We start from the raw sequence: 16,435 nt of genomic DNA, 5'->3' as shown, positions 1-16,435 counted from the left end.
ATCTTTTTTTTTCCTCCCAAATGAATTTATGAGAGAGCCCAACATGCAAAGCAGATTTTTAAAAAATGGAGCTGCTCTGGTTTGAGTAGGGTGGAAGATGATGAGGATGAAGAGGGGGCAGTGGTGGCCTCCTCCACCCCTGCCTTTTCATTCTCTGGTCCCTGAGACTCAAGGAGAACCCCAGGACTCTGAAGGACAGCCCTAAACTGCAGATCCAGTCCCACCCTGTCCATGTGTCTGGGGGGATGAACGGCCCAAGGATGAGTGAACATTTTCTGGGCACATTTTAAGAGCAGCTTTGACTGGTGTCAAGTGAGACCTCCAGAGCAGCCTGGTGGGCTCAGGAGCCTGGTGGGCTGCCAGAGGTCTAGACTGTCTTATTCTGCACCGCTTCCTGGCTGCTTGTCTGCTGCTTCTCCTTAACCATTATTTTTCCACACAGAGAAATGAATGCAAACTGTCAGATCAGAGTGCTGCTTTGTGTCAGGGCCAGAACCCCCTGCCCGTCTACCTCACCATCAATGTCAAGGATGATGTAAGCAACCAGGATTTCAGAGGTAACACCGGTGGCTAGCAATTTCCCCGGGGCAGGGTGGGTCCCTTCTCAGCAGGCAAAGGCACTCAGTACCCCAGCACACACATCCCGCCACCATACCTTTGCCAGCCTCCACACCAAGAATGTGCTGACAGCCGAAGAAATCCACTTGGCTATCCCCTTCTGCCCAGATGCATGTAGCCGGTGGGCAGCAGGGGTCCTGTGGCTCCCCTGAGCAGAGATTTGATGGGACAGAGGAAATAAAGGTCGTGAAGGGAAAGAGTCCTAGACATTTCTTAAGCTGCCAGGATGGAGGGACTCTAGAGATCTGCCCTGCTTCGGAGTCCGGTTTTGGTCCGGGTTTATGAGGCGCAAACGAGCCTGTGCAGCTTGCAAAACTGAGTCTTGCCGGGCCAGCAGAAGCCGGTCACGGGCGCCCCCCTGTGCCCTGCGGGGGAACTGCGGCCTCCCCATCCCAGGCTCCTCGCGGCCGGGGAGACAGCGCGAGCAGGGAGAAGGATGGGCGGGGCCGTCCCGGCCTGAGACTGATACCCTGCCCTGCTGCTTCGTGTGCAGAGTGGTTCGAGTTCTCCCCCTACGAGGTGGGCCTGCAGAAGTATGGAGCCTTCATTCCCACCGAGCTCTTCGGCTCCGAGTTCTTCATGGGGCGGCTGATGAGGAGGATCCCAGAGTCGCGGATATGCTACATGCTAGGTGACTTCTGGCTGGGGGAGGCCCCTGGGAACCCCGCCCCGTGCGGAACAGGCTCCGCGTTTGATTAGAGGAATGACGAGGAGGCACGGTCTGTTCCCCCAGGATCATGTGCCAGGTGCTGGTGCTGGTTTGGATTATCCCTTGGGCATGTGACTCTCCTGGCATTTGTCAGCATACCCTCATTCCAGGAGAGACTCCTGAGCCTCCCAGACTGCCCTGATCTCCCTGTGACCCTGTGGGCCCAGAAGGACCTGACAGGGGCTCCTGGGTCACTGGGGAACAGAGGGGACTCTTCCAATGTCCTGGTCTCCAGTCGTCTCCCTGGTGTCCATTCAGAACCAGACTGGGAGTTGCAGGCTGAGATGAAAGCTTCTGGAACTTCTACCTCCTTCCCCCTGGTTCCAGGAAGCAACATGCCTGTTTCCGGGGCTTGAACCAGCCCCTGGGATCCAAGGGGCCAGAGGGGACCTCAGGGTGAAGACAGAGTCTCTGAGGAAGCCTGGCCCAGCTCCCAACACTATGTCCCCTGGTCCTCCAGAAGCCAGGCCCACTGAGTGGAGGGGCCTGACTGTGATGTCCACTCATAGAGTTCTCCCCTTCAGAGCCCGAAGTACATCTGTCAAAGGGCAACCGCAAAAAACGGACCCATCTTTACAGCCTCAACAACAGTTATGCCCTTATTTAAACTAGTTGTCTGCCTCCCCCTCCCTTCCATCTATCCCAAATCCAACCCATCCCAGAAAGTCCCACTTAAGCCCCATTTCTTCTGGGAAGTCAGCCCCAAAGCCCCCAGCCCCCAGCAGCCTCTCCTTCCTCTGAACACCTATGCTGTTGAGCATGTGGCTCAGAGATCTGTAGGTGAGACACTCGGACTTGAGCTCTGGTTCCTCATTTATTAGCTGTGCAAAGTAGGCCAAATTACCTAACCTTCCTGAGCTTCAGTGTTCTCATCTGTAAATTTGGCTTAAGAGTAAAACCAACCTTATGGAGGATTCAAATGGGTCAATATATGTGAAAGATTTCACATGAGTATTATTATTACTGTTTTGCTTTTTTTTTTTTTTTTTTTTTTTTGCGCTACGCGGGCCTCTCACTGTTGTGGCCTCTCCCGTTGCGGAGCACAGGCTCTGGACGCGCAGGCTCAGCGGCCATGGCTCACGGGCCCATCCGCTCCGCAGCATGTGGGATCTTCCCGGACCGGGGCACGAACCCGTGTCCCCTGCATAGACAGGCAGACTCTCAACCACTGCGCCACCAGGGAAGCCCTGTGTTGCATTTTTTAAATCATAATAAGAGATGGTGTTACATTTATCGAGTGCTCACCATGTGCCAGGCACTGTCCTAAACTAGTGTGTTAACTGATGCAAGGGGTGATTTCTGGACTTGAACTTGAAGCCTGCACTTGTCAGCATTAAGTTTCTCCTGGGGCTGTGCCTTATATGCCTTCATACCCTCTCCCAGTTCCAAGAGGAGGGTGGAGAAGAGCTGAGTCACTTATGTCGAGCTGCACTGTGGGGAGAGGGAAATGAAAGCCTGTCCCACTCCCTGAGCAGCTTGACTTGGGGCATCAAGTCCAAGGCAGAATCAATCAGTATTTGGGTGGGCCTGGAGGCTCTTGGGCAGAGCGGCTCACCGCTGGTCCTGCTCCCTAGGTTTGTGGAGCAGCATCTTCTCCCTGAACCTGCTCGATGCCTGGAATTTGTCCCACACCTCGGAGGAGTTTTTCCACAGGTGGACAAGGGAGAGAGTGCATGATATCGGTGGGTGACGCACCGGCTTCCCCTCCTGGTTGGGCGATGGGGGTGGGGGGTGGGGAAGGTGGATCAGCAACTGAGGACCAGTCCACCTGCCACGTGTTTCAACGTCATCCCTATGGCCCACGGAGATAGGAAGGCAGCTAGGGGGTCTTCCCTGCCTGGAAGGGAGGGTGATTGCGGTTGGACACACCTTTGCCAGCTCTGGCCTGGCCCAGGGGAGTGGATGCACCGTGTGGTAGGCTTGGAAGAGCTGCACAGCGCCCAGGAGAGCTGCAGAGGGTGGGGATCTATGAATGCAGTTAAAGGTCACCCTTCTGGACTCTCTGTTTTCTCTGGAACCCCTCCTTGCCTGTCACCCCACTCCTTCTCCTCTACCCTGCCCCTGTTCTATGTCTCTCCCCTGGGTCCTCCTGGCTCCGAGAACTAGACAAGGAAGGTGTGCACTGCACTTACAGGCTGACCCCTGGGTGCAGGGCAACCATGCGGTGCTTCACCTGGGCAATCTGGGGACTCCAGCTCTGTGACCTGTCCTTCATCCCCCCCCCCCTCCCCCGCCACCGCTCCCCTGCAGAAGACGAGCCACTCCTACCTGAAATCCCCAAATGTGATGCCAACATCCTGGACACCACAGTGGTGATGCCAGGGTCATGGCTGTCCAATACTTTCCGCAACATCCTCACCTACCGGGCCTTTGTGTCTGAGTTCCACAACTTCCTGCTGGGGCTGCAGCTGCACACCGACTACCAACAGAATGGCCAGTTCTCCAAGTGGAAAGGTAACCTTACCTGCTGCCCCTTGAGGCCTGCCTCTGTTTAGAGGAAGGGGAAGTGGATGTGGAGGGAGAAAGGATGAGAAAACTCCTTTGCCCATGTTCATTGGGCCCAAGTGGCAGACACTCCCCATAGTGTATTCTACATCTGGTGAAGCCTTGAACAGCGGGTGGAGTGGTGGTGTATTTAATTAATTGAATCTGTACAATGACTCTATACAGCATCTATATAACAATCCCAGCAGGTAGAAGTTGGCCCCGTTTTACAGTTGGGGAAATATGGGCCCTGACTTTCTACAGTTGTGTTCTGGGGGCACCTTTTTTTTTTCTTCTTCATTTTTAAAAAAAATGTATTTATTTTGTTTTATTTATTTTTGGCTGTGTTGGGTCTTGGTTGCTGTGCGCAGGTTTTCTCTAGTTGCGGCAAGTGGGGGCTACTCTTCGTTGCAGTGCACGGGCCTCTCGTTGCGGTGGCTTCTCTTGCGGCAGAGCATGGGCTCTAGGCACACGGGCTTCAGCAGTTATGGCGTGTGGGCTCAGTAGTTGTGGCGCACAGGCTTAGTTGCTCCACGGCATGTGGGATCTTCCCGGACCAGGGCTCGAACCCATGTCCCCTGCATTGGCAGGCGGATTCTTAACCACTGCGCCACCAGGGAAACCCCTGGGGTCACCTTTTAATGTAAGTGCTGCCCCCGGAGTTGGGCAGGGTTGGCCCAGCCCAGGCACCTCCAAATGGGGAGTGGCAGAGCTGGCTCTTAAACTGTGGTCTTGCAGCTTCAACTCAGGACTTCGTCCCCACCCTGCTGAGGCTCTAAATTTGACTTTCCACCATCTTTGGTATTTTACTTGGCCACAGCCTGCAATGGCTGCTTGAGCCTGGGCTAATCATCTTTGTCCTCACTGTCTGGGGCAGAAAAGGCAGCTGGCTCTGGGCCCACGGTTTGCACTAATTTATAGGATATTCTTAAGCCCCTGCTACACCACAAATTCTGTGACTGAGCTGTAGTGGGCTTTCTGTGCATGTTCCATAAAAGACTTGCTAAACCCCCCAGATAATGCTGTTCTTCTTCAGCCTACTCAGGGGGACACTGGGACTCACCGGGCATCCTGGCCAAGGGGAGGGCTGGAGGCCAGGCTGAAGTGGATGAGCTCTGGGCAGGGCATCCCATCCCCACCAGGTGCCTCTGACCATCTACTGAGATCAGGGCGCCAAGGAGTAAGGATAACCACAAGCCTTGACTTTCAGACACGGTGCTAGATGGCTTCCCAAACCAGCTGACAGGGTCCGTGAACCACTTGAGCCTGCTGGACACTGCATTCGTCGTCAACTCCAGCTACCCGCCCATCCTCAGGCCAGAGAGAAAAGCTGACCTCATCATCCACCTCAATTACTGTGCTGGGTCCCAGACAAAGGCAAGTTTGGCAAAGAAAGTCTCTCGTCCCACTCCCCACAGGCTCCTAGACTTAGCATCGGAGAAGCTCAAGCCACTATCCCTGATGGAGGTTAGACCTCCAAACCTCAGGGGCGTAGCCCGCTGGCCCTCACGCAATGGGTTTACTAGATTCACTAAGCTAATTCCAATTTTATTCTTACATTTGAGCATTTCCCATATTTGGTAATTCTTTAGCTGCAAAGAAAAAAATAGTTTAAAAAATAAGCTTAGGGCTTCCCTGGTGGCACAGTGGTGAAGAATCTGCCTGCCAACTCAGGGAACACGGATTCGAGCCCATGTCCGGGAAGGACCCACGTGCCGCGGAGCAACTAAGCCCGTGCACTACAACTACCGAGCCCGTGCTCTAGAGCCCGCGAGCCACAACTGCTGAGCCCGCGAGCCACAACTGCTGAGCCCACGTGCCACAACTACTGAAGCCCGCGTGCCTAGAGCCCGTGCTCTGCAACAAGAGAAGCCTCCGCAGTGAGAAGCCCACACACAGCAACGAAGACCCAATGCAGCCAAAAATAAATAAATATATAAATTTATTTTTTTAAAAAAATAATAAGCTTAATAGAGCCCAGTCAACTGTAAAGTTTTGTACCACTTCAGGAGCTTGTAATTTCCTATGTTCAAAGTGATCACATGGTCTCCCTAGTACCAGGAAGTATGAGCCTCCATGTAATTACACCAAAGAGTTAAGACCAGAGATTTTTATTTATTTTTATTTATTTCCTTTTGAAAAGTTCTGGATTTTCAAGGGAAAGAAACCGTTTTTTGGTCTACTTTATTTATTTTATTATTATTATTATTTTTATACAGCACGTTCTTATTAGTCATCAATTTTATACACATCAGCGTATACATGTCAATCCCAATCGCCCAATTCAGCACACTACCATCCCCACCCGCCTGGGGTTTTCCCCCATTGGTGTCCATACGTTTGTTCGCTACATCTGTGTCTCAACTTCTGCCCTGCAAACCAGTTCATCTGTACCATTTTTCTAGGTTCCACATACATGCATTAATATACGATATTTGTTTTTCTCTTTCTGACTTATTTCACTCTGTATGACAGTCTCTAGATCCATCCACGTCTCAACAAATGACTCAGTTTCGTTCCTTTTTATGGCTGAGTAATATTCCATTGTATATATGTACTACATCTTCTTTATCCGTTCATCTGTCGATGGGAGTTTAGGTTGCTTCCATGACCTTGCCATTGTAAATAGTGCTGCAGTGAACATTGGGGTGCATGTGTCTTTTTAAATTATGGTTTTCTCTGGGTATATGCCCAGTAGTTGGATTGCTGGATCATATGGTAATTCTATTTTTAGTTTTTTAAAGAACCTCCATACTGTTCTCCATAGTGGCTATATCAATTTACATTCCCACCAACAGTGCAAGAGGGTTCCCTTTTCTCCACACCCTCTCCAGCATTTGTTGTTTGTAGATTTTCTTTTTTTTTTTTTTATGGTACGCAGGCCTCTCGCTGTTGTGCCCTCTCCTGTTGCGGAGCACAGGCTCCAGATGCGCAGGCTCAGCGGCCATGGCATACGGGCCCAGCCGCTCCGCAGCACGTGGGATCTTCCCGGTCCGGGACATGAACCCGTGTCCCCTGCATCGGCAGGCGGACTCTCAACCACTGCGCCACCAGGGAAGCCCCTGTTTGTAGATTTTCTCATGATGCCCATTCTAGCTGGTGTGAAGTGATACCTCATTGTAGTTTTGATTTGCATTTCTCTAATAATTAGTGATGTTGAGCAGCTTTTCATGTGCTTCTTGGCCATCTGTATGTCTTCTTTGGAGAAATGTCTATTTAGGTCTTCTGCCCATTTTTGGATTGGGTTGTTTGTTCCTTTAATATTGAGCTGCATGAGCTGTTTATATATTTTGGAGATTAATCCTTTGTCCATTGATTCATTTGCAAATATTTTCTCCCATTCTGAGGGTTGTCTTTTCGTCTTGTTTATGGTTTCCTTTGCTGTGCAAAAGCTTTGAAGTTTCATTAGGTCCCATTTGTTTACTTTTGTTTTATTTCCAGTACTCTAGGAGGTGGATCAAAAAAGATCTTGCTGTGATTTATGTCAAAGAGTGTTCTTCCTATGTTTTCCTCTAAGAGATTTATAGTGTCCGGTCTTACATTTAGGTCTCAAATCCATTTTGAGTTTATTTTTGTGGATGGTGTTAGAGTGTTCTAATTTCATTCTTTTGCATGTAGCTGTTCAGTTTTCCCAGTACCACTTATTGAAGAGACTGTCTTTTCTCCATTGTATATCTTTGTCTCCTTTGTCATAGATTAGTTGACCATAGGTGCGTGGGTTTATCTCTGGGCTTTCTATCTTGTTCCATTGATCCATGTTTCTGTTTTTGTGCCAGTACCATATTGTCTTGATTACTGTAGCTTTGTAGTATAGTCTGAAGTCCGAGAGTCTGATTCCTTCAGCTCCGTTTTTTCCCCTCAAGACTGCTTTGGCTATTCGGGGTCTTTTGTGTCTCCATACAAATTTTAAGATTATTTGTTCTAGTTCTGTAAAAAATGCCATTGGTAATTTGATAGGGATTGCATTGAATCTGTAGATTGCTTTGGGTAGTATAGTCATTTTCACAATATTGATTCTTCCAATCCTAGAACATGGTATATCTCTCCATCTGTTGGTATCATCTTTAATTTCTTTCATCAGTGTCTTATATTTTTCTGCATACAGGTCTTTTGTCTCCCTAGGTAGGTTTATTCCTAGGTATTTTATTCTTTTTGTTGCAGTGGTAAATGGGAGTGTTTCCTTAATTTCTCTTTCAGATTTTTCATCATTAGTGTATAGGAATGCAAGAGGTTTCTGTGCATTAATTTTGTATCCTGAAACTTTACCAAATTCATTGATGAGCTCTAGTAGTTTTCTGGTGGCATTTTTAGGATTCTCTATGTATAGTATCATGTCACCTGCAAACAGTGACAGTTTTACTTCTTCTTTTCCAATTTTGTATTCCTTTTATTTCTTTTTCTTCTCTGATTGCCATGGCTAGGTCTTCCAAGACTATGTTGAATAATAGTGGTGAGAGTGGACATCCTTGTCTTCTTCCTGATCTTAGAGGAAATGCTTACAGTTTTTCACCATTGAGAATGATGTTTGCTGTGGGTTTGTCATATATGGCCTTTATTATGTTGAGGTAGGTTCCCTCTCTGCCCACTTTCTGGAGAGTTTTTATCATAAATGGGTGTTGAATTTTGTCAAAAGCTTTTTCTGCATCTATTGAGATGATCATATGGTTTTTATTCTTCAATTTGTTAATATGGTGTATCACATCAATTGATTTGCATATATTGAAGAATCCTTGCATCCCTGGGATAAATCCCACTTGATCTTGGTGTATGATCCTTTTAATGTGTTGTTGGATTCTGTTCGCTGGTATTTTGTTGAGGATTTTTGCATCTATATTCATCAGTGATATTGGTATGTAATTTTCTTTTTTTGTAGTATCTTTGTCTGGTTTTGGTATCAGGGTGATGGTGGCCTCATAGAATGAGTTTGGGAGTGTTCCTTCCTCTACAATTTTTTGGAAGAGTTTGAGAAGGGTGGGTGTTAGGTTTTCTCTAAATGTTTGATAGATTTCACCTGTGAAGCCATCTGGTCCTGGACTTTTGTTTGTTGGAAGATTTTTAATCACAGTTTCAATTTCATTACTTGTGATTGGTCTGTTCTTATTTTCTATTTCTTCTGGGTTCAGTCTTGGAAGGTTATACCTTTCTAAGAATTTGCCCGTTTCTTCCAGGTTGTCCATTTTATTAGCATAGAGTTGCTTGTAGTAGTTTCTTAGGATGCTTTGTATTTCTGTGGTGTCTGTTGTAACTTTTCCTTTTTCATTTCTAATTTTATTGATTTGAGTCCTCTCCCTCTTTTTCTTAATGAGTCTGGCTAATGGTTTATCAATTTTGTTTATCTTCTTAAAGAACGAGCTTTTAGTTTTATTGATCTTTGCTATTGTTTTCTTTGTTTCTATTTCATTTATTTCTGCTCTGATCTTTATGATTTCTTTCCTTCTGCTAACTTTAGGTTTTGTTTGTTCTTCTTTCTCTAGTTCCTTTAGGTGTAAGGTTAGATTTTTTATTTGAGATTTTTCTTGTTTCTTGAGGTAGGCTTGTATAGCTATAAACTTCCCTCTTAGAACTGCTTTTGCTGCATCCCATAGGTTTTGGATCGTCGTGTTTTCACTGTCATTTGTCTCTAGGTATTTTTTGATTTCCACTTTGATTTCTTCAGTGGTGTCTTGGTTATTTAGTAATGTATTGTTTAGCCTCCATTGTTTGTGTTTTTTACATTTTTTCCCTGTAATTCATTTCTAATGTCATAGCATTGTGGTCAGAAAAGATGATTGATATGATTTCAGTTTTCTTAAATTTACTGAGGCTTGAGTTGTGACCCAAGATGTGATCTATCCTGGAGAATGTACTGTGCGCACTTGAGAAGAAAGTGTAATCTGCTGTTTTGGGATGGAATATCCTGTAAATATCAATTAAATCTATCTGGTCTATTGTGACATTTAAAGCTTCTGTTTCCTTATTTATTTTCATTTTGGATGATATGTCCATTGGTGTAAGTGAGGTGTTTAAGTCCCCCACTAATACTATGTTACTGTCGATTTCCTGTTTTATAGCTGTTAGCAGTTGCCTTATGTATGGAGGTGCTCCTTTGTTGGGTGCATATATATTTATAATTGTTATATCTTCTTCTTGGATTGATCCCTTGATCATTATGGAGTGTTCTTCCTTGTCTCTTGTAACATTCTTTATTTTAAAGTCTATTTTATCTGACATGAGTATAGCTACTCCAGCTTTCTTTTGATTTCCATTTGCATGGAATATCTTTTTCCATCCCCTCACTTTCAGTCTGTATGTGTCCCTAGGTCTGAAGTGGGTCTCTTGTAGAGAGCGTATATATGGGTCTTGTTTTTGTATCCATTGAGCAAGCCTGTGTCTTTTGGTTGGAGCATTTAATCCATTCACGTTTAAGGTAATTATCAATATGTATGTTCCTATGACCATTTTCTTAATTGTTTTGGGTTTGTTTTTGTAGATCCTTTTCTTCTCTTGTGTTTCCCACTTACAGAAGTTCCTTTAGCATTCGTTGTAGAGCTGGTTTGGTGGTGCTGAATTCTCTTCACTTTTGCTTGTCTGTAAAGCTTTTGATTTCTCCATCGAATCTGAATGAGATTCTTGCTGGGTAGAGTAATCTTGGTTGTAGGTTCTTCCCTTTCATCACTTTAAGTATATCATGCCACTCCCTTCTGGCTTGTAGAGTTTCTGCTGAGAAATCAGCTGTTAACCTTATGGGAGTTCCCTTGTATGTTATTTGTCATTTTTCCCTTGGTGCTTTCAATAATTTTTCTTTGTCTTTAATTTTTGCCAATTTGATTACTATGTGTCTCGGCATGTTTCTCCTTGGGTTTATCCTGTATGGGACTTGCTGTGCTTCCTGGACTTGGGTGGCTACTTCCTTTCCCATGTTAGGGAAGTTTTCTACTATAATCTCTTCAAATATTTTCCCTGGTCCTTTCTCTCTGTCTTCTCCGTCTGGGACCTCTATAATGCAAATGTTGTTGCGTTTAATGTTGTCCCAGAGGGCTTTTAGGCTGTCTTCATTTCTTTTCGTGCTTTTTTCTTTATTCTGTTCCACAACAGTGAATTCCACCATTCTGTCTTCCAGGTCGCTTTTCCATTCTTCTGTCTCAGTTATTCTGCTATTGATTCCTTCTAGTGTAGTTTTCATTTCAGTTATTGTGTTGTTCGTCTCTGTGTGTTCTTTAATTCTTCTAGGTCTTTGTTAAACATTTCTTGCATCTTCTTGATCTTTGCCTCCATTCTTTTTCTGAGGTCCTGGATCATCTTCACTATCATTATTCTGATTTCTTTTCCTGGAAGGTTGCCTATCTCCACTTCATTTAGTTGTTTTTCTGGGGTTTTATCTTGTTCCTTCATCTGGTACATAGCCCTCTGCCTTTTCATCTTGTCTATCTTTCTGTGAATGTTGTTTTTGTTCCACAGGCTGCAGGATTGTAGTTCTTCTTGCTTCTGCTGTCTGCCCTCTGGTGGATGAGGCTATCTAGGGGACTTGTGTAAGTTTCCTGATGGGAGGGACTGGTGGTGGGTAGAGCTGACTGTTGCTTTGGTGGGCAGAGCTCAGTAAAACTTTAATCCGCTTGAGTGTTGATGGGTGGGGCTTGGTTCCCTCCTTGTTGGTTGTTTGGCCTGAGGCAACCCAACACTGGAGCCTACCTGGCCTCTTTGGTGGGGCTAAGGACAGACTCTGGGAGGGCTCACACCAAGGATTACTTCCCAGAACTTCTGCTGCCAGTGTCCTTATCCCCACGGTGAGCCACAGCCACACACACACACACACACACACACACACACACCCGCCTCTGCAGGAGACCCTCCAACACTAGCAGGTAGGTCTGGTTCAGTCTCCCCTGGGGTCACTGCTCCTTCCCCTGGGTCCTGATGCACACACTACTTTGTGTGTGCCCTCCAAGAGTGGAGTCTCTGATTCCCCCAGTCCTGTCGAAGTCCTGAAATCAATTCCCACTAGGCTTCAAAGTCTGATTCTCTAGGAATCCCTCCTCCTGTTGCCAGATCCCCAGGTTGGGAAGCCTGATGTAGGGCTCAGAACCTTTACTCCAGTGGGTGGACTTCTGTGGTATAAGTGTTCTCCAGTCTGTGAGTCACCCACCCAGCAGTTAAGGGATTTGATTTTACTGTGATTACACCCCTCCTACCATCTCATTGGGGCTTCTCCTTTGTCTTTGGATGTGGGGTATCATTTTTGGTGAGTTCCAGTGTCTTCCTGTCGATGATTGTCCAGCAGCTAGTTGTGATTCTCGTGTTCTTGCAAGAGGGAGTGAGAGCATGTCCTTCTACTCCTCCATTTTGGTTCCTCTCCCTGCTCTACTTTAATACAGTCCTATCCTGAGGCCAGGGAAAGGGGAGTATAGACAGATGGCAAGGATGACACCAATGATAATGACCTAAGTTTATAAACAAGGGACAACATGCTTTCCTACACATGATCTCACTTGATCCTTACACCAGCTCTTTGAGGTAGATGGCACAACTGCTATTATTCCTATGTTATAGGTGAGGAAGGTGAGGCACAGAGAGGGTCAATGGCTTGCTTAAGATCGCACAGCTAGTGAGCTTAGAACGGGGAAGAACTTAGGGGATTCTGATACTCCAAGTCTGCTGCTTTTTCTGTTACATCCTGTTTATAAAGATGCCCTTTCAGAGTCCTTTCTGGCCCTGTCACGTTCCAAAGCCCATGCGTGTCCCGCGGGAGCCTGGCCAGCCATGGCTGTCACCCTCTTAGGGGGCCAGCCACACCTCCAGGTCTGTGGGTGAAGCATCATCGGAAGGGCTTCTGTCCAGTTGACTTGGGGAAGGAGCTTGCAGTGGGACACACACCAGCCTACTGCCTCAGGCTCTTCATCCTGATCCAGGTTTGTCCTAAAAATAGCACAAATAGGCAAAGCAGTTGGAGACCTGAGTTGTTAGCTGGGGAAATCAGAAAGCTGGACCTAAGAATTCTGTGTTTCTTGCCCACCCTCACCCCTCCTGATACTCAAACATGTCCTCCTGTGATGTTCCAGCCCATGAAACAAACCTGCAAGTACTGCACCGAGCAGAACATCCCCTTCCCCAAATATGAGGTGCAGGAGGAGGATGATAACCTCAAGGAGTGCTACCTGCTGGAGAGCTCCCAGGAACCCGATGCCCCCACTGTGATTTTCTTCCCACTCATCAACAACACCTTCCAAAAGTACAAGGCCCCAGGTAAGCCACCGTGAGCTCGGGTCCCACCCCAACTGGCCTTGGACGGAGAGCTCCTGTTCTTAGACGTGTGCCGTCTTCCGACAGCACTAACGGGGAAGCCTGGCATAGCTCCTGTCTGAGCCCAACTTGGCTTTGGTGAGAAAGAACAGCCCGCCATGCCCCCGTGCACCGGCGATGTCAAGCTCTACTCTTTCAGTCATTCACAGGCTGGCACTGTGCGGTGCCAGGGAAGTCCTGAGATGGGCAAGCTATGTCCCCACCCTGGGAGGCTAGGAGGTGTGCATGCGCATCTGCGTGTGTGAGTGTGCACATGGGCACGTTTTCTTGTGGGTGTACAGGGGTGGGCCTCGGGGAGAGGGACAGAAACAAACCATTACAACCTCACGTGATAAGGGGCTACAGCAAGTCCTTCTGCTCCTCCAGGTGTGGAGCGAAGCCCCGAGGAGCTGGAGCAGGGCCAGGTTGACATCTATGGTCCCAAAACTCCCTACGCCACCAAGGAGCTGACGTACACGGGGGCCGCCTTCGACAAGCTGGTGAAGCTCTCTGAATATAACATCCTGAATAACAAGGACAAGCTCCTTCAGGCCTTGCGACTGGCAGTAGAGAAGAAGAAACGCCTGAAGAGCCAGTGTCCCACTAAAGTCCCAGGACACCCCTAAAGAGTCCCCCCTAAAGTTCCAGGACAATCCTGTGTCTGCTTCTAGCATCAGAGGTGCAGAACCCAGGGCTGACTGGCCCTCAGAGCCAGCTCCGTTCTCTAGCAAGGGCTGCAGGCAGGCTGGCCTGGGCTTTCTATCAAAAAATTAAAATTAAAAAAAAAAAAGTTGAGGGAGAAAGAGAAAGAGACAAAGGAAAACAACAAGGGGATGTACTGGAGCTTTATACCCCACCGAAAATTTTTTTTAAACATCTTTATTGGAGTATAATTGCTTTACACTGTTGTGTTAGTTGCTGCTGTATAACAAAGTGAATCAGCTATACGTGTACATATATCCCCATATCTCCTCCCTCTTGCGTCTCCCTCCCACCCTCCCTATCCCACCCCTCTAGGTGGTCACAAAGCACCGAGCTGATCTCCCTGTGCTATGCAGCTGCTTCCCACTAGCCATCTATTTTACATTTGGTAGTGTATATATGTCCATGCCACTCTCTCACTTCGTCCCAGCTTCCCCTTCCCCCTCCCCGTGTCCTCAAGTCCATTCTCTATGTCTGTGTCTTTATTCCTGTCCTGCCCCTAGGTACATCAGAACCTTTTTTTTTTTTTTAGATTCCATATATATGTGTTAGCATACATGTATATTTTGTTTTTCTCTTTCTGACTTACTTCACTCTGTATGACAGACTCTAGGTCCATCCAGCTCACTACAGATAGTTCAATTTCATTTCTTTTTATGGATGAGTAATATTCCATTGTGTATATGTGCCACATCTTCTTTATCCATCTGTCTGTTGATGGACACTTAGGTTGCTTCCGTGTTCTGGCTATTGTACATAGTGCTGCAATGAACATTGTGGTACATGTCTATTTGAATTATGGTTTTCTCAGGGTATATGCCCAGTAGTATACCCACTGGAATTTTTTTAAACCTTCCCTGCATGGAAGGGGATCCAAGAGCCACAGGCTCCCACACATGCCTGAAGTGTGGAGAATAATAGCATGGCCCAATTTTATTTATATAAGAGGCTGGTTCCCCAGAAACCTTGGATTCAGAGCTGGAACTCAAAGCCCTCCCCTCACTACTCCTCTCTGCCCGGGAAATGCACAAGAGGACCTGAGAAGCATTCTGGGTTCTCTGGAAAAATGTTTTTTAATTTTTTTTATTTCTGAAGGTGGTCTTTATTTTTTTTAATTTTTTTAACATCTTTATTGGAGTATAATTGCTTTACAATGGTGTGTTAGTTTCTGCTTTATAACAAGATGAACCAGCTATACATATACATATATCCCCATATCTCCTCCCTCTTGCACCTCCCTCCCACCCTCCCTATCCCACCCCTCTAGGTGGTCACAAAGCACCAAGCTGATCTCCCTGTACAATGCAGCTGCTTCCCACTAGCTATCTGTTTTACATTTGGTAGTGTATATATGTCCATGCCACTCTCTCACTTCGTCCCGGCTACCCCTTCCTCCTCCCCGTGTCCTCAAGTCCATTCTCTATGTCTGCGTCTTTATTGCTGCCCTGCCCCTAGGTTCTTCGTAACCATTTTTTTTTTTTAGATTCCATATATACGTGTTAGCATACGGTGTTTTTCTCTTTCTGACTTACTTCAAATGCTTTTTAAAATTTAATGCGATTGCATTTTGTGATTTTTATTTTTATGAATCAGCTTATTAATAGGAAGCATAATGCTTGAAGATCTAGATGGAGCACTAGAGACATCCTGGTCTCTTCAACAACAAACACAAACAGGTGATGGGTTTTCAGCAGCCCCTCTGCAACCACTCAAAGGCCCGGGACAAGTGATCCCTTTGATCTCCACTGGGCAGCCTCGACTGAACATCCAGCTCTGGCAAAATGCCAAGGAAAGCCCAAGTCTGCAGCTCCAGTTCACCAAACAAGGATCTGGGATGCAGCTCTGGGACGTCTGGGCAGGTACACGAGTCATCAGGTGAGTGATGCTGCCTGGTGCTGCCACTCCACGGGGCCACCACTCGCTGACCAACCTGCTCCAGAGGCATTTCTCCATCCTCTTACCACCTCCTCTCTGGTTTCCAGATGGTATTACTTATTTCTAAGCGGCATTTCTCTCATTTATTATGTAAACACCATGGCCAGAACATCCCAACTCTTGAAGAGTCACCCTGAGATAACAAAACTGGAAAGGATCGACCCAGAAAGGACTAGGTTAACCCTGAGGGAAATGCTCATCTTTGGAGATGGTTTCCAGGTGAATCTCTGGGAAAGCCCTGGGACACAGAAGCTCAAAGTATCCACATCTCCCATCAGGCTGGGAACTTAACTAAAGAAATGTGTAGGACTTCCCTGGTGGCGCAGTGGTTAAGAATCCGCCTGCCAATGCAGGGGACATGGGTTCGAGCCCTGGTCTGGGAAGATCCCACATGCCGTGGAGCAACAAAGCCCATGCACCACAACTGCTGAGCCCGCATGCCACAACTACTGAAGCCCATGCGCCTAGAGCCCGTGCTCCACAACAAGAGAAGCCACCACAATGAGAAGCCCATGCACCGCAACGAAGAGTAGCCCCCCGCTCTCCACAACTAGACAAAGCCCTTGAATGGCAGCGAAGACACAATGCAACCAAAAATAAATAAATAAATTTATTTTTAAAAAAAATGTGTAACCTGAGCCATTGAGATGCGTGTGCTGATGCAAGGCGTGACCAGAAAGGCATGTGGTCTACATGAAGCCCAGCAAACCTGGAAGACATGGCCCTCTCTCT

At 46.9% G+C, this 16,435-nt stretch overlaps 1 protein-coding gene across 1 annotated transcript in view; it reads left to right on the top strand.

Annotated features, from left to right (window-relative positions):
* The window catches only part of PLA2G4E (phospholipase A2 group IVE), a 60,200-nt gene extending 45,885 nt beyond the window's left edge, over positions 1 to 14,315 (top strand). The window contains exons 14-20 of the mRNA XM_060098307.1: positions 443 to 557; positions 1,112 to 1,249; positions 2,902 to 3,009; positions 3,578 to 3,781; positions 5,022 to 5,188; positions 12,847 to 13,030; positions 13,454 to 14,315. Coding sequence (XP_059954290.1) covers positions 443 to 557; positions 1,112 to 1,249; positions 2,902 to 3,009; positions 3,578 to 3,781; positions 5,022 to 5,188; positions 12,847 to 13,030; positions 13,454 to 13,692 — 1,155 coding nt within the window. The 3' untranslated portion in view covers positions 13,693 to 14,315. The remainder of the gene's footprint in view (positions 1 to 442; positions 558 to 1,111; positions 1,250 to 2,901; positions 3,010 to 3,577; positions 3,782 to 5,021; positions 5,189 to 12,846; positions 13,031 to 13,453) is intronic.
* The last annotated feature ends 2,120 nt before the right edge of the window (positions 14,316 to 16,435 follow it).

The sequence above is a fragment of the Mesoplodon densirostris genome, chromosome 4 (assembly GCF_025265405.1).
Source record: "Mesoplodon densirostris isolate mMesDen1 chromosome 4, mMesDen1 primary haplotype, whole genome shotgun sequence".
In the NCBI taxonomy this organism is placed as follows: Eukaryota; Metazoa; Chordata; class Mammalia; order Artiodactyla; family Ziphiidae; genus Mesoplodon; species Mesoplodon densirostris.
The sequence above is the reverse complement of the archived record's forward strand: the minus strand, read 5'-3'. Positions and strand labels throughout refer to the sequence as shown.